Source organism: Vulpes vulpes, chromosome 11, assembly GCF_048418805.1.
Source record: "Vulpes vulpes isolate BD-2025 chromosome 11, VulVul3, whole genome shotgun sequence".
Classification (NCBI taxonomy): domain Eukaryota; kingdom Metazoa; phylum Chordata; class Mammalia; order Carnivora; family Canidae; genus Vulpes; species Vulpes vulpes.
Window position 1 is genome coordinate 42,932,480 of NC_132790.1, and position 17,671 is coordinate 42,950,150.

Consider the following 17,671-nt stretch of genomic DNA (forward strand, 5'->3'; position numbering starts at 1 on the left):
GGCTGGGAGGGAACTCTAGTCCCTGTTTCTCATGATTTCCCCACTTCTCCCTTACTGTAAATGTTACTGTCTGCAGTCTGTGACTGAACTGTTGTTGACTAAGTCCCTCTCTTCTTGAAGACTCAGGAGAAACTAATGAAAGAACTCCAACGGCTACAACAAGAGGACCTAGCTCATCGGAGGCAGAATGTAGCACAGATGCCACCACAACTAGTTGAACTTCCGTACAAACGCAGTGAGATGAAAGAGGATTGGCAGAGAGAGCTGGAATTTGCCTTTGAAGACATGTACAATGCAGACAGGAGTAAGACACTTTTAATAAACTTTCAACAATGCTTTTAAGTGTTTTTGTGGGAAAATACATTTGTATTGATGAAGCCGTTTTTATGTTGGGATAAGTTCCCAGGTTGAAAGTGGTCCTAATATTTTAGAGTTAGAAATTGTAATGGCCTTTAAAATACTTTGCTGAAGTTCTTTTTAGTCATTTCAGAATGGAAACCTATCTCTCTGTTTCTTTATTGAAAAGTGAAAGGAAACCTGATTTTGCGTCTTGAACCAGAACCTTTGCCCACTGTGACTGATCAGATCCAAGATGAAGAACTGGACCTTTCAATGGAACAAGAAAAGTTAGGGGAAACTGAAAGCATTCCGGTGACAGAAGCCGAAACAATATGTTCTAGTGAAGAAGACGGTAAAAACTCCTCCTGAGCTGAATATTACCATATTTCATAGAAAAATGCTAGTGATTTGCCAATAGGAAAATCTGATCTAATTTAATCCAAACAAATGACTAATACTAGGGGGAGTGACGGAAGAAAAAAAGCCATGTTTTTAGATTTCCATCATTAAAATCCTTTTCATATACATAGGAGGAAAGTCATTTGGTTTTTTTGATTTTGGTTGGTTTTTTTGTTAAGATTTTATTTATTCATGAGAGGCAGAGAGGCAGAGACACAGGCAGAGGGAGAAGCAGGCTCCATGCAGAGAGCTCGATGTGGGCCTCGATCCCGGGCCTCCAGGATCACGCCCTGAGCTGAAGGCAGGCGCTTAACCGCTAAGCCACCCAGTTGTTCCAGAAAAGTCATTTTGTTCACATGAACATATAATTGAAGGTTTTTAGGCTGAGTTAGATGCTCAATTCTGAATTCCTGTGAAGGCTCAGCATTATCTTTAGACTTTAATCAAATCACCAAAGATACTTTTACTGTTTCACCCACCTTTTTTAGTTTTTTAATTGGGAATATTATTCAAATCTCTAGTTTGTCAGAATTGCAATTCTTGCCTTATCCAAAGGAACAGTTACTTTTTGGCTCCTGCTGATCCCATTTGGAATTGTTCGCTTGATCTTGCCAGCTCTCTTGATTTTTCAAAAGAATCTAAGAATCCCATTGATTTTTAAAAATCCTTTTTTTAAAATATTGGCAACAAATTTCTTAAATATGAGTGAGTCACAGACTAATGATGATTGAAAGAAGCCAGGCAGAAAAGAATACCTAAGTATAATCCCATATTTATATGAAGTTTAAAAAAAAGTAAATAGACAAAACTAAACTGGTTTTGAGATTAGAACAGTGGTTATCTTTAGGGGTGTATTGAGTAGGAAGGGGCCTGAGGGAACCTAGTAGGTGCTGGTAATGTTCTACATAATGATCTGGATGGTGTTATATAGGTATATGTAAAATTTTTCAAGCTGTACACTTAGATTTTGTGTATTTTATTGTTTGAAGTTAAAATTAGAAAGTATTTTTTAAGAAGTATGTCAGGCAAAACTAGAATTTACCAGTTTTTGACTTAAGTGGATTTCTTAAATTTTATTCCTTGATTAAACCAGAGAACTATGTATTTTCAACACAGTTTTTGTCCTCTTAGAGAGTTGTTTGTACTATGCTGAATTTTGGTGTTGGGAAATAACTTAAAAGATTTTTTTTTAACTGAAGGTATCTCTTTATGAAGATAGGTGGGAGAAATTTTTTCCAGATAGAATAATTTGGGAGTACCTGACTGGCTTTAAAGTTATAACTAGTAATGTTTTCCTCTGTAGCCTACTAAGAAGTGCAGAGCCATATTTGGGACCCCTCTCTAGGATAGAGTATAAAACCTTACAGAACATATTTTGTTTGTTTGTTTGTTTAAGATTTTATTTATTTATTCATGAGCGACACAGAGAGGCAGAGACACAGGCAAAGGGAGAAGCAGGCTCCATGCAGGGAGCCCGATGTGGGACTCGATCCCAGGACTCCATGATCACGCCCTGGGCTGAAGGCAGGCACTAAACTGCTGAGCCACCCAAGGACCAACAGAACATATTTGAATGCTAATCTTGCATCAGTTAATTATGTGATATGCATTCTGTCATCATTAGCAAGCAGAATAAACATTCTCTGTGATAAATTTTTAAGCTTGAAATTGGTGTTGCGTATTTTTGAGAAATAGTTGAATTTTGGTTCCTTTATTTAAATTTAAATTGAAAATTATTCCTAGTTGTAAAATTGCAGTTGGGGTCAAATATAATTGTATGTGCTGTTAAATTATAAGTGAAAAATAGAGAGATATAAAGTGCTTTTATCTTAACTAGTGTTTGTGGTGGTTACTAAGTATAATAGAATAATTTGCTTAGTATACAACAAGTCCTAAATAAGGTTTTTTTCTTTTCTTTTAGTTCCCTTGGCAGTAAAGACCCACCAAGTCCCTTCAAAAATTCTTTTTAAAAAATTACTAAATAAGATCCGAAGCCAAAAATCTCTCTGGACTATTAAATCCATGTCTGAGGATGAAAGTGAAGTGATTACAACTGTTAGTGAAACAGAGAGTAAAGCACCAACAGTCGAATCAGGAGCAACTTTTGGCGAAGAGAGAACATTATCCTCTGTGCAGGAACAAGGTGGTTCTCTCCAAGAGTCTCATAACACACAGACCCTTTTTGAGTTGTTAAAAAATACGTTCATTCCTGAAAAATCAAAGAATGGTGGTCAAAAGGAAGAAAATGCTTAAAGCTCATAGTGCTGTTACTTCAAAGGCAGTAAATGTTAAAACCCTTGATTAACCTTCTTCCAGACACTTTAACATAGCAGTATTATGTATATATGATTGACCCTTGAACAAAATGAGTTTGAACTACATAGGTCCAATTATAGGCAGGATTTTCTGCATAAATAGAAGATATTTGGAGCTTGTGACAATTTGAAAAAAAAAAACAGAAACTGCATAGCCTAGAATTACAGAAAAAATTAAAAAGTAAGGTATTTTAAGAGTATCATATGTAATACATATAAGATACGAAATATGTATTAATCAACTGACATTGTCATTGGTAAGGCTCCTAGCCAGCCATAGGCTATTAGTTTTTGTTTTTGTTTTTTAAAGATTTTTATTTATTTACTCATGAGAAACAGAGGCAGAGACACAGGCAGAGGGAGAAGCAGGCTCCTCACATGGAGCCCGATGCGGGACTCGATCCCAGAACGCCGGATCACGCCCTGAACCAAAGACAGACGCTCAACCGCTGAGCCACCCAGGCATCCCACCATAGGCTATTAGTAGTTAAGTGTCTGGGGAGTTAGAAGTCGTAAGTGGGGGGTTTGGCTTCTAACTGACATTTTCCAAGGGTCAGCTATATAAAGTCCAATGTAACTGAGGAACCAAAATTAACCAGCTTTTGTTTATTTTTTGTGCTATAGTGAGCATCCATTTAGCAGTAAACCTACATCTTTATTTCCTTAAGAACAACTTTTAAAAGAATTACGGAATCAAAGAATAGGAACATGTTAACAGCTTTTGAATACATTGTATTATTTGTTTCTTTCACAATACCACCAGATATTTGGTTTCTTTGTTACTCTTAAAGAAGGTTTTTTGGGTAGACAAAAAAGCTGTTAAAGAAATTTCCGGAAGTTATAAAGGTCAAGGCAGAACATTATCTGGAGGTACAGACTAACAAATGAGTTGTGATGACATAATTCCTCTTTGATTTTTCTTTTTAGAGTTTTGTTCTCTGTATTTTTTTTTTAAATGTGATTGGACTTGTATGGAAGTATTTTGCTACCAGGCTTCTGAAAGAAGTGACTTACAGTCTGTGTCCAGTTTCTGGACTCTATCCTAAGTACAACAGGAAACCTTCTGGAACTAATTTCTTCACTTAACCTCTTGACACCACCCTCAGTTTTCCTGACTTAATGGCTCCTCCTTCATGATTTCCTTTGCTGCTATTGTCATCTCTACAACCACTAGTCATTGTACCCTGAGCTTATTTCTCAGATCTTTTTACTCTCCCTAGTTAAATGCTCATGTCATGACTTTACATTACCATCTTTATTTTGATGACCTCAGGTGTTTATAGTCTTGACCTATTTGAACTCCACTCATTTAGATTTCTATTTGACACCTTCCCTTGTAGTTACATCTTAAACTTTTCCAAAAGTGGACTCTTAATATCCCTCCCCTCCCCCACTTTTCCCACATCCTTCCACATTTCAGCAAGTGGCAATAACGTTCTCTTGCTCAAGTCAAAAAGCTTGTCATTTTAGTTCCCCTTTTTTATATCCTACATCCAAATCATCACAAATCATGTTGGCCTCACCCTTAAAACCTGTCCACATTCCAACTAATTCTCAACACCTACCATCCTAGCTTAAGCTACGTTTCTTGTCCAGTGTAGACCCTTGCAGTAACCTCCTGACTGGTCTGTCTTCAGATTTTTTTTTTAAGATTTTATTTATTTATTCATGAGAGAGACACACACACACAGAGAGAGAGAGAGGCATAGGCAGAGGGAGTAGCAGGCTCCATGGAGGGAGCCTGACATGGGACTCGATCCTGGCTCCCCAGGATCACAACCTGGGCCGAAGGTGGCGCTAAACTGCTGAGCCAACCAGGGCTGCCCCTATCTTCAGATTTTGCACCTCCTTGCTGCAGTCTAATCCCAGAGTCATCCTATTAAAGCACAAATAACCTCATGTCATTCCTCTGGGGGAAGCCCTCTGACAACTACCCAATTCATTTGGTTAAAACCAAAGTGCTTATGGGGCATCAAAGCCTTATATAATCTGTGCCCACACACACTGCCTCCCACCATTTCTTTCAACTTCCGTTTCCCTAACTTCATTTTGATTTTTTTTTTTTTAAGATTTTATTTATTTGAGAGAAAGCATATATAAGTGAGAGGACACAAGCCGAGGGAGAGGGAACAGCAGGCTCCCCACTGAGCAGGGAGTCCCAATGCAGGGCTAGCAGAGCTTGATCTCAGGACCTTGAGGTCATGACCTGAGTCAAAGGCAGCCATTTAACTGACTGAACCATCCGGTTGCCTCTCTGACTTCATTTTCAACCACACCTTCCTCCCAAACCACTCTCCATAGGCGCTGGCTTCCTGGGTATTCCTCAAACATAGTAAACGTGACTTACATGATTTTACAAATTGCTGGTCTTTCTGGCTGGAATGCTCTTGCATATTTCTATGCAGTACTCCCACTTCCTTCAGATACTTGCTGACACCTAGCTTTCTAAGCAAAGCCTTCTCTATTCACTCTGTATAAAATGGCAAGTTTCTGCACTCCCCTTCTCCCATACCCCTCACTCCCCATCCCTTTTACCCTTATTTTTCTCCATTGCTCTTAACGTCCACTCCTTCCATAGCTCTTACCAGCATCTCCTGGACCGTAAATTTACTTTCTTGGCTTATTTGCTTCTTGTCTTGACACTCGACACTGTATATCCTCTAATTCCAGTATAACTGCCATTGAAGTTAGGAATTAGACTTTGTTCATTGCTGTATCCCTAGGGCCTGGACCAGTGCTTTATACATAACAGATGCTCAGTTAGTATTTGTTGGATTGAGTAGCTTAAAACAAGAGAGGTAAGTTAGGAACTCAGATGTAAATATGATATTTAAAGCCATGAGCATAGAAGAACTCTTAGGGGGAAGAATTTGGTGAGAGAGGGCTTATGAGACCATTTGAAAGACTCCAGTATAGAAGATGACTAAAGAAGGAGCAGACAGCAAAGGCAGTATAAAAGGAGTGGCCAACAAAGTAGGAGAGAATATGGTTTCAGAATTCAGTAAAACAAGGCTCTTTCATTGTCAATCCATAACCAAGTCTTTTTTTTTTTTTTTTTTTTTAAGTCTGTATGAATAGGCTTTCTCCAGCTTCATCTTGCTTCATTCATTCTCTCCCTTCTCTGGCCACACCTCATACTCATTCCTGTGCATCCCCACATTCTTTACCTGGCTGATTCCTCCTTGCCTTTCAGATGTCTGCCTAAATGTCATTTCCTGAAACAAATCTCACCTGAGCCCTTAGTCTAATTCAGATTCTCCTGTGATACTCTACTGTGTAATCCTTTATTTCTTTTATATAGCACTTAGCAGTTTCTTGTTTTGTAATTTTTTCTTAAGATGATTATTTAATGTTTCTGTCATCCCACTTGCCCTGTAAAACATCCTTTTAGGGCTTTTTAAAATTTGCCAGTGTATCCCCAGTGTGTACCACATAAGTAGAATAAGTGAGTGAGTGAGTGAATGCTTGATGCAGAGTTCCTGACTACCCTGATACGATCCAAGAAACTGTTTTAACTTCCTTCTCTGATCTCAGAAATAAGAAAAATCCTTATATCCTAAAATGGTAGGGATGCATTGCCAGTCCTTAAGCTTCTCTTTTTGAACTTAGGTACATTGTTCTTTCTATTCCTCTGTGCTTTTCCCTTGTGTTTGAAACTATCAGTAAACCTTTTTAATCAATTCTTCATTTTTTTCCTTTTGGTTCACAATTTTAGTCTCCCATCTGTCTTCTTAAATTAGGCTTAAGTTTAATGGATAAGTATGTGGTCATCTGGAACATGACTGGATCTTAACTACATGACTGGATCTTAACTAAATATGACAGATGGACCAAAATTGAATTGTTAATCTGAATGCAGGTTTTTGTTGCTTTGTTCAGATTTAAGGTTACAGTGATAATATGTTTATAATAATGTATCCATTACAGTTGCTGAAAGTGATACTTTAACAGTTGATTCTGGACCACTTACTAGTGAAGAGAAACCACTTTCATTGGATACAGACTCTGAAAGGGAACAAGGTATTTCTTTTTTATCACATTTTTAAATTAAGCTTGCTTACCTTAACATTTTTTTCCTAATAAAATTACATTTGTGATAAATGAGTAAAGAGAATTATGGCAGTGTCAGAATTCTAAATTATTTAATTTTTGATTTGGGAATTCTCTTAGAAATAAAGGAAGTTCAGCCTATCCCAGCTGTAGCTCAGAGTTCAATTCTACTTCATCCTCAAGAAGAAGCAGTCAGGATTAGAATGGCAGCAAGGCAGAAACAGGTAATCTGAAATTCTTATTTTTAGAGATTTCTTTCTACTAGGTTCTATAATTTTGTTTGATCAATGAAATTTGTCTTACTGTCTGGCTACTTTTGGTACTACTTATTCTGTCTTGTCTTACGCATTCAGCTGATAGAGAATACTTCATCTTTGCTTACACTATTCATTTGATCCTTACTGCATTTTGTTTTGTATTTAATACATTTGTTAAAGACAGACGGTCTTTTCGAAAATTCTGTTTACGTAGGTTCTGGTGCAATGCTTTATACATACTAAGGGCTCAATAAATATTTGGTGAAATCAGCTAGACTTTATAACCTCAAAAGCTTTTTATTTTTTTTTAATAGTATTTCAGAAGAAAAATTGTTGATTCAGCCTCCTTAACTGTAATTATGGTCTGCTTTAATACCAGGCTTTTTTTTTTTTTTTTAACACAGATTACCTTGAAAGAGGTTAATTGCTACTAAGCCAGTCGATTTATAGTCCTAGTTTTTATGAAAAAACAGCTCGGGAGTAAGAATTCAATAGACCAGTATTTCTTCTCAGATAAGTTGTTTTCTAATCCGTATTCTAAAGTAGTATTATCCAATAGAGCTTTCACTGGTTACGGAATGTTCCATATTTATGTCCAGTATGGTACCTGCTAGCTGCATGGGCTATTGAATACTTGAAATATGACTAGTGCAACTGAGTGACTCAGTTTTCAGTTTTATTTAATTTTAATTCATTTGAATTTTAATAGTCACATGCAGCTAGTGACTATTAACAGTGTAGTTCTAGAGATAATACAGAGCTGTAAATGGTCTAAGTTCAGTGACTCCTAGGAGTAAGGCAAAGTAAGGAAGTTGCAGACAAGAACTCAGCTGTAGCCACTCTTGCTTGATTAGAAATAGGTAAAATACCAGATTGAGACATTTTTTTATTTTAAAAACAAGATCGTTCTTCATTATCTCTTGTAGAAGTGTTCCTCTTAATAAAACTTCTATACATTCTTTGGTCTACTTACTCAGTAAATATTTATGTGTTGTTATGTATGTTCTAGGGATTGTACTAGGTGCTGGATTTAGCACATAACCAGTCAGACTCGATCCTGTCCTCACGAAACTTGGAGCTTTTCTGACATGTTCTAATACTTGGTTGGATCTGTGTATGTGTGTGTGTGTGTAATACTAGAGTTTATGTGTCATCCCTGTGCCATTGTCTTCCCGTCAGTTTCACACCTGACAGAAGATGCAGAATGTCGCTCATGTATTATTTGGCCTCTAGATAACTGCACCCCTTGATGGGTATTCCTAAGAAGTCAAAATATTTGTAAGGCCTTGAGAGTAAATTTATTCAGTCAATTTTTCTTACTGAGAACTCTGTAAAATTAAAGATGAGAGCATAGGACTTGGCTGAGCATCATCTGCTGCTTCTCTGGAGGTGGGGGTCTTCAGTGCTGAGCAAGGTTTCACTGTGCTCTCACAAGAAGCAGTGTTTGTTTTCTCCTTCCCCTTCTGCCCCTTTTTCTCCTTTCCCTTTTCCCATCTCACCCTCTTCCTCCCTCTGGTAGTGGCAATAACATAAAACATTACTACCTCCTTCTCGGATAACTGGCATTCTTGGTGAGGAGATCTGTTTCTTTTCAATGTTATACATAAAAACTTTTCTTTGTATTTTACTGATAATAGAGTGGTAGTACTTTTTTTTACTTAGATAATGGAAATAGAAGAGCAGAAGCAAAAGCAGTTGGAGTTACTTGAACAGATTGAACAACAGAAGTTACGATTAGAAACTGATTGCTTCAGGGCTCAGCTGGAAGAAGAAAAAAGGAGAATGCAACAGACTGGGGTAGGATACGGAAAAATCTCATCCCTACATAGATTGTCGGGGGATACGAAAATATGAGCAGTCATAGCATTCAGGAAAGTAAAATGTATTTCTAATTTTTCTTTGGTAATTTTTTTCTGTATGTGTGTATCTGTATAGATACACTGTAACACTGTGTATCTGTATAGATAGATATAGGTATATGTATATACCTTATATGTATATATAAGCTTATACAAATCTAATGGCTTTCATCTTTCAGTTTCTGGAGGGTGCCAGTGTATGTGACTGTGATTTATATGTCATGTGTATGTTGAGCTCTTTGACCTGGCACTAAAGGAGAATGGTAGATCACTTCATTTCTTTTTCTTTTTTTCTTTTTTTTTTTTTTAAGATTATTTATTTATTTATTCATGAGAGACACAGAAGAAGAGAGAGGCAGAGACACAGGCAGAGGGAGAAGCAGGTTCCATGCAGGGACCTTACGTGGGACTCAATCCCAGATCTCCAGGATCACGCCCCGGGCTGAAGGCGGCACTAAACCGCTGAGCCACCGGGGCTGCCTGATCACTTCATTTCTGAATAATGGAAGTACCAGTCTTTCTTGTAAAAAAAATAAAGCTATACAAAAGTTTATAATTATAGAACTTCAGTTTGCACAAAATACTTTAGTACTTGTTTCTGGATTTGCCTTTTAATTAGTAGCTTTGTCTTTTAGGTTGGTATTGCTCCAGGACCATGCGCTATAAATTCTGATGAAGAGAATCATAGGCAGATGATTCGTAACTATCAACATCAGCTTTTACAACAAAACAGGTAATTGCTAGGATATAATTTATATGTGATACAGAGTGTGACTGCATCTTCCAGAAATCACTATGAATGTTGTTCCTTTTGCATCATGATAATGGCCAGTCCTAAATTGCTGTTTGTTAATTTTGATGCATAGACACTTGAGAATATAGGGCATTTTTTCCATCAAGAAAGAATAATAGTTTTTTTTATGTTTGTTTTTGGTAGGTTTCATAGACAATCTGTTGAAACAGCCAGGAAACGATTACTCGAATATCAGACAATGTTAAAAGGAAAGTACCCATCCGTGTTAGCTACTTCATCAATAACTGATTCTCTTATATCAGTATTACCACGGAAACCTGAAAGACCCACTGTTACATCAGAGCATTGGGATCAAGATCAGAGACCCAAGTTGAGTCCTAATAAATATCAACCTATACCATCCTCACAGATCTCCGAATTAGAACCAGATTATTTTCAGGTTCCAAGACAGAGTCTCTTTCCACAAAGACAGGCAGAAACAACAGCAGACACATTAATCACTTCAGATGTTTTAGCCAAGCAGTCTTTGGAATCACAGGAACAGCCTAAGCAAAGTACCGTTTCTGTAAGTCATTCTGTATTCAGCCAAATGCAGGATAAGTCCCTGCCATCTTCAGAGAATATTATAGCCCAGCAGGGTAATTTGAAGGCTCTCCAAGAACAGTTAGACCTACAAAAGGAAGTTCTTCAGTCAAGACTGGAAGCCCAGGAACAATTGCTTTTGTACAAACAGAAAGAACTGGAAGGACAGACTGGCCTCTCTATATCCCTTCCAGTAAGATCTCTGGATTCATTTGCTACACTGCCTTCTGCCAGAGCTGAATCAGGGAGAATCCAGGCATCTTCTCCAACCAGGGGTGATACTGCAGTTCCCGCAGGCCATCTTGGGGTCCCACAACTTCCAGATAGGCTTTTGAGTTTTTCACAGCCGGTCTTATCACAGCAAGATAATTTTACATTTCTCCAAGGACAGTTAAATACTCAGAGGGATAGCCTTCAGGCTAGGCGAGAAGCCCAGGAAGTACTACATGTACATAAACAGAGTGAACTGGGTAGAAGAATAGGGTCTGGACAGACTGAACCCCCTTCTCTCCCTTCTCAGGTAGCTCAGCACCTATTTACTTCACTACATTCTGCTGGCACTCATTCTGGAAAGATCCAGGAGCAGTATTCATCCGAGAGTGAGAAGGGACTTCTCTCAAGCCAGTCTGAAAACCAAAAATCTCAGGACGGGTCTTTGAGTTTCCTACAGCACTTCCTACCTTTGCATGATAGTTTGAAGTTGCTCCAAGAACAGCTGACTACACAGAGGGATGCTCTTCAGGCTAGGCATGAACCCAAGACAGAATTGCTTTTGCATAGACAAAGGGATTTGGGAAATGGTAAGTTTGGACAGAGGAGTTCGTTATTTTCACCAGTGGTTGCTCAGCGTTTAGTTGCTTCACAAACTCCTGCTAAAACTGAGCCTAGAAGAATTCAGAACTTTTATTTATCTGAAAAGGAGAGTGTTACTCCCTCCAGTCATCCAGTAACCCCGGCATTTCAGAATGTTTCTCATAGTTTTCCACAGCATAACCTGCCACAGCAAGAAAATTTGACACTTCAAGAACAGTCACACACGCAGAGGGTAATGCTTGGTGAACAAGAAACTCAGGAATTTGTACACAAACAACAACATGAATTAGAAAAAATAATTTCTCCTGAACAGACTGACACCTCTTTATCCCTGTCCCAGGTAGCTGAGTCTGAAAGATGCCAGGAATTTATGTCAGTCAACAGTGATGGTACAGTTCCCTTAAGCCATTTAAAGATCCTGAGATTTCAGGAAAGACTTCTGGGATTTTCACCACATACTCGACCTCTACAAGATAGCTTGGAGGGACACCAAGAATGGCCAGACGGAGTGAAGGCGGCCCTTCATGTTAGCCAGAACACCCAAGGATATATATCTTCGGAACAAACTGACTCCTCATTCGGACCCCAGTTAGGACAGCCTTCATTTACTTCGTTCCCTTCTGCTGAACCTGGTACAACACAGGAACCTCTTTCAACAGAGAGTGATAGTAAAAGCCATCTTCAGATCCCACAGTTGCAGGATAGGCTTTTGAGGTTATCCCAACTTATCCAGCCTCAACAAGACAATTTGAAGGCACTTGGAGAAAGATTAGCTACACAGAGAGAAGCTATCATTCAATCTAGACAAGAAGCTCAGGAGGAATTACTTTTGCACAAATGGAAGGAAGGAATATCTCCTGAGCAGGTTGGCACCTCTTCCTTCCTACCCTCAGTTGTACAGCATTCATTTGCTTCATTACGTCTTAGTGAATCTGGAAGAATCCAAGAACCTTGTTCAACTAAGAGTGATAATACAGCTTCCTCAAGACATTCTGAGATACCAAGATTACCTGATAGAGGTTTATCACAGCCTGTTTTACCTCAAAGAGATTACCTGATTGCACTCCAACAAGAACACTTGGATCCAAAAGAAAATGCCCTTCCGTGTGGCAAGAATACCCAAAAAGAATTGGTTTTGCCCAGCCAATATAAATTTGAGGAAGAGTTACCTTCTGAGCATTTTATCCAACCTCACCATGATGATTTGAAGGTACTTCAGCAGCAGTTAGAGATACAGAGGAAAACTATTCGATCTAGACAGGAAGTCCAAGAAGAATTAATTATGCAAAGACTAAGTCAATTGGAGAAAAGGGTATCATCTGAGCCGACTGGCTCTTCATCATTATCCCAGGTAGCACTGCCTGTTGCTGACTCTGAAAGAATCCAAAAGCCTCTTGCAGCCAGAAGTAACAATACTGTTCCCTCGAGTCATCCTGAGACCCCAATATCCCAGAATAGACTATCGAGTTTATCACAGACTGTTCTGCCTCAGCAAGATATTTTGACAGCACAATTGGATTTGCAGAGGGAAGTGATACAGTCTAATGAGAAGAGTGGGGAAGAACTGCTGTCAGACAGACAAACACAGTTGACTGAAAGTGAATCTTCTGAGCATGCTATTCCCTCTTTGTTCTTACCCATGGAAAGAGACCATTCATTTATTCCACTGCCTTTTGCTGAAGTTAAATCTAAAAACAATTGTGAATTGTATTCATCTAAGAGTGAACATGCAGCTCCCTCAAGCAATTCTGGGATCCCCAAATTTCAAGATAGACTCCTGTGTCTTTCACAACCTGTCTTAACTCAGCAAGATAATATAGAACTTCAGAAGCAGTTGGATCTACAGAAGAAAGTTCTGCAGTATAGCCAGAAAGCCCAAGAAGAATTGCTTGTACAGAGACAAGCAGCACTACAGCAGCAGATACAGAAACATCAAGAGACTTTGAAAGAGTTCTTTAAATCCAGTCAGGTATGTGTTAAATTTAAATACCTAAGAATTAAATAATGGAGGTAACATGACTCAGACAAACTAGATGTTTTTTTAATATTGAGACTAAGTGGTTTGACCTTAACTGCTTTAATTTTCTACCTTAAATAATGGAAATTAAAATATAAAAATTGGTCTGCCTTACCTTGTGTTTATAAGGTTAATACTTGCTTGAAGCTCAACTGATTTTGAGCAGTAGTTTGACATAGCCAAATGCAAACACCATCGAAAACGTAGATTGTCAAGGCACCTGGGTGGCTCAGTCCATGAAGTGTCTTCCTTCGGCTCAAGTCATGATCCCAGGGACCTGGGGTCGAGCCCCAAAATCGACTCTCTGCTCAGCAGGGTAGCCTGCTTGTGCATACTCTCTCTCTCCCTCCTTCCCTCTCTCTCTCTCTCTCTCTCTCTCTCTCTCATAAATAAATAAAATCTTAAAAAAAAAAAAACCCACATAGATTATCATTTGAAGTTTTATTATAAGGGGTTGTGAGCTTACCATACCGTAAAATGAAATTGCAAATGACTAGTTAGCAGAATTTCTTTTATGCAAATAGCACATCTTGTGCTTTCTGTTACCACTTGCTTGACGTTTGTATTTGAATCAAAATTAGTCCCATCTTTTTCCTTAAGTAACAGTATCACCCACCTTTTCTGAACAACTGGCATGATTTTAGATTGATGGGCAGTTAGACCTGCTGTTTGTTACTGAATTGATAAGAAGACTCTGGCTCAGTCACATTGACATTCATGGTTTCATTGTAGGGGAGAGGCATATATTCTCCTGAATATGAATGTGTCCATTTTATTTTAAAAGGCCCACTTCCTAAATCTCAGATTTAGTCTAAATAAAATTCTGTAAATCCTTTGGCTTTCAAGAGAAGCTTGAGTTGAACTCAGAGAACTTAAGTTCTAGGGATTTCCTGGTCTTTTTATGGAAAAGTAATGGGGAAAGAAAAGCCGGGGGAAACAGGGGGTGTACCCAAGTGTAATGTCTTACCAAAAGATACAGTGGAGGCTAAGTTTTCAAGTTTAATTCCTGTGAAAGGTTATACTTTTCAATGGAAGTATCACTTTCAGTATTAGAAGCATTTCTCATTTTTTAATCTCTAAGTTGTAATAGTGTGATTGATGGAACTGTTTATTTGGTTGAGGTTCTAATTTAAGAAGAGCAATACACATCTAATGAATTCTTCACATGATCCTTGTCCTATGCCATCCCCACCCTTAATTGTCCACTTTTTCAGATAAGTAAGCCCACAGTCGAAAATGACATAGAAACTCAGAAGCTCAGAGAGTGGCTTCCTCAACTCCAAGACTTAGCAGAAGGTGATCAGGGAAGCATTAGTCCTGCAAGTAGGAGCAACTCTGGTGATAATCAGCTGCTTTCAGGAGAGAGTGGTGCCAAGCAGAGTGGTAAGATAATTGCATACTATTGTAACTATCCTGATTATTTTTTGCTTTCGCCTCCCACAACTTGCTGCCTGAGGAAAGTTTGTAGTATGTTAACAGATTTGTACTATGCCTAACTTTGTCACTGACTTGATAGGCGAGCTTCTGGACAAAGAACTGGGCAGGAGATCCTCAAAGCCCCCTGTAGCAAAAGTTAAATGTGGATTGGACTTGAACCAACATGAACTTAGTGCTATACCAGAGGTAGAATCACCAGCAAGTGGCAGAACTTCTGTACTAGGTAATATATGGTTTGATAAAATAGGATTTTTTAATAGTTTGTAACTTTTCTACATTTTTTTCACGATGTTAAATTTTTTGTCCTGAAGAAACAGGCTGTGAGTATTCAGGAAAGAAAAAAATGGTTTACATGAATAGTATTTAAACTTTGGACTTAAATGTGACATTAGGTAACTAGTTTCTCATAAATAGTAAAAACCTGTTTCCTGTAGACAAAAGTTCTTCAGTATCCTCTGCTTCTGACACTTTTGCTTCCCTCTACTTCCTTTCATATCTGCTTCCTAAACCTGTTTCTTGGGGCACCTGGGTGGCTCAGTAGGTTAAGCATCTGCCTGGAGTCCCAGGATCCAGCCCCATGCAGGCTCTCTGCTCAGCAAGGAGCCTGCTTCTCCTACACTCTCTGTAGGCTGCCTGTCTGCCCTCCCCAACCATGTTCACATACACACACACACACACTCTCTCTCTCTCTAATAAATAAAATATTTACAAATAAACCTGTTTCTTTAGGAGGAACTTTGTATTTTCTTTCCTGCTTTTCAACTTGAATACCTTCACTGCTCTTGTATCTTTTATAGGATGATTATGCTTTAAGGATAGCTATAAGCAGGAATATTTCTTCTCTGTACTTCTCCCTGAATGTACTTATCTAGGAAAATTCTTCCCTGCGATCTTTAGTAAATATCTCCATTTGAATTTCATAATTATTTTTAGGTTTCAGACTCAAGTAAATCATCAAATTTATCAAAGCAATTTTTTTTAAGATTTTATGTATTTATTCATGAGAGATACAGAGAGAGAGAGAGAGATAGGCAGAGACACAGGCAGGGGGAGAAGCAGGATCCATGCAGGAGCCCGACATGGGACTTGATCCCAGGTCTCCAGGATCAGGCCCTGGGCTGAAGGCGGCACTAAACCATTGAGCCACCTGGGCTGCCCCAAAGCAAATGTTTTTAAGGGGGAGAATTAGTTTTGTCACTAGAAAGGTATCTAGAAGTGTATTATTAACAGCTGCTTTGGTCTTTCGCCATAAAATATTGTGCCTTTGTTTCTGACTGAAAAAATTAAGAAAGGTAGATTCAGAGTAACTCTTAAGAATCAGTCCCCTTTCTTATCTTATGGAGTTTATAATAATTTTATTTATTACTCAGCTTTGATAGCTTTTCTCCTATTTTGCATTTTTTGGCAAACCACAGCTGTATGGGAATTAGTCCTTTCCCTGCTTTAGAATATGCGTTGGGAAATTCTCAGCATTGATTCCTATGATTTATCGAATCATGTTTGAGATTGCAAAAATGTCATCTTGTCTAAAAGGAAAAGCTATATATTCGCTCACCACCACCACTTTATCCTTGAGCCTTTTTTCAGGGACAAGCAATTACATGTAAATCTTGACATTCCCCTTGTCTTTCTCTCTCTGACACCCCATAAAAATCACCAATTCTAAGTTCTCCTTGTTCAGTTCTGGCATCTGCTTGTTGCCACTCCTACTCATTAATGCAGGCTATCATTTCTCTCTCGAGTGGCTACTATAGCTTCCCAAGTCTTCCTGCTTCTAGTCTAGCTGTACTCTAATTTCTCCATGGTACATTCAGAGTAATCTCCCTAATCTCCTTTGCATCTCCCTGTTTGAGACTCTTCATTGGTCTTCTCTTTGATTCGAGGAATAAGTCTGCATTAAGTCTCAGTCTCCAGCTTCACCTTCCAGGCCTTTCATGATCTTAAGAGCGAGGTTCAGTGTCCCTTTTCTGGTGAACATGGCCTGAATGATCAAGTGTCCCTCTCATGAGCCTTTGGAGCTTTTATCCTAGCCCTTATCACACGTTGGGTAAAACTTTTAGTCAAAATATTACAGGCAAGTAGTTTTAAAAGACAAACAGTGCTAAAAGGTTATTCCTGCCCCTCCCCACCCATTACCCCTGAACCTTACCAGCCACTTTTCAGTCTTTTATGTGTTTCTTATATTTACCGTAGTGCTTGGCAATGAGTTTTAAAAAATCAAGTTAAATTACCCTCGTGCTAATGTGTAATTATTTTTCACTGCTAAAAAAAATTAGTGTACTATAATATTCTTTCTGTTTTATAAAACTTCTTTTCTATAGTAAATTCTCTCCTTTTTTTATTAGCTTAAAGTTTCTGTTGGATGTTTTCTCACACTAATACTTCTATCACATACCTCTAATAGAAGGTGAGATCACACCAGTTTCTCTGAAACATCTTCCCGTTAAAATTGGGGGACCTATGTCAGTTCTTGGGGAGGTGAAAAAGTCTTTATTATATTAAAGCACAGGTATACATAAAAAGATAAACAGTATATCTGTGGTTATTAAAATTTCATAGAGGTAGGAGGCATTTAGACCAAAAATAATGGCTACAGACTTCTTAGGCAGCCATGTTGAAAGGCACTGATCTGTGGCTGGGTGGAGCCTGGTGGCCCAGTCAGTTAAAGCATCTGCCTTCAGCTCAGGTCATGATCCCAGGGTGCTGGGTTGGAGCTCCCTGTTGGGCTCCCTGCTCAGTGGGGAGTCTGCTTCTTGTTCTCCCTCTGCCCCTCCCCCCGCTCATTTTCTCTCCTCTCTCTCAAATAAATAAAATCTTAAAAAAAAAAAAAAAAAGACACGGATCTATAT

General features: G+C 38.5%; 2 protein-coding genes across 12 annotated transcripts in view; one reads left to right on the plus strand and one right to left on the minus strand.

Annotated features, from left to right (window-relative positions):
- The window catches only part of CEP295 (centrosomal protein 295), a 53,400-nt gene that overhangs the window by 23,105 nt on the left and 12,624 nt on the right, over nt 1–17,671 (plus strand). For 7 of the 10 annotated variants that reach the window (XR_011995166.1, XR_011995169.1, XR_011995170.1 and 4 more), the window contains 10 exons: nt 121–304; nt 527–691; nt 2,660–2,881; nt 6,981–7,073; nt 7,224–7,327; nt 9,023–9,157; nt 9,855–9,952; nt 10,157–13,337; nt 14,600–14,768; nt 14,902–15,045. Coding sequence is in view for 6 of the 10 variants with exons in the window: in XM_025993213.2 (XP_025848998.2) it covers nt 121–304; nt 527–691; nt 2,660–2,881; nt 6,981–7,073; nt 7,224–7,327; nt 9,023–9,157; nt 9,855–9,952; nt 10,157–13,337; nt 14,600–14,768; nt 14,902–15,045 (4,495 nt within the window). In the remaining 4 variants the exon portion in view is untranslated. The remainder of the gene's footprint in view (nt 1–120; nt 305–526; nt 692–2,659; nt 2,882–6,980; nt 7,074–7,223; nt 7,328–9,022; nt 9,158–9,854; nt 9,953–10,156; nt 13,338–14,599; nt 14,769–14,901; nt 15,046–17,671) is intronic. The other 3 variants (XR_011995167.1, XM_025993215.2, XM_072726174.1) reach the window with 1 other exon arrangement.
- Nucleotides 1–17,671, minus strand: part of TAF1D (TATA-box binding protein associated factor, RNA polymerase I subunit D) — a 44,318-nt gene that overhangs the window by 3,782 nt on the left and 22,865 nt on the right. The window lies entirely within an intron of this gene.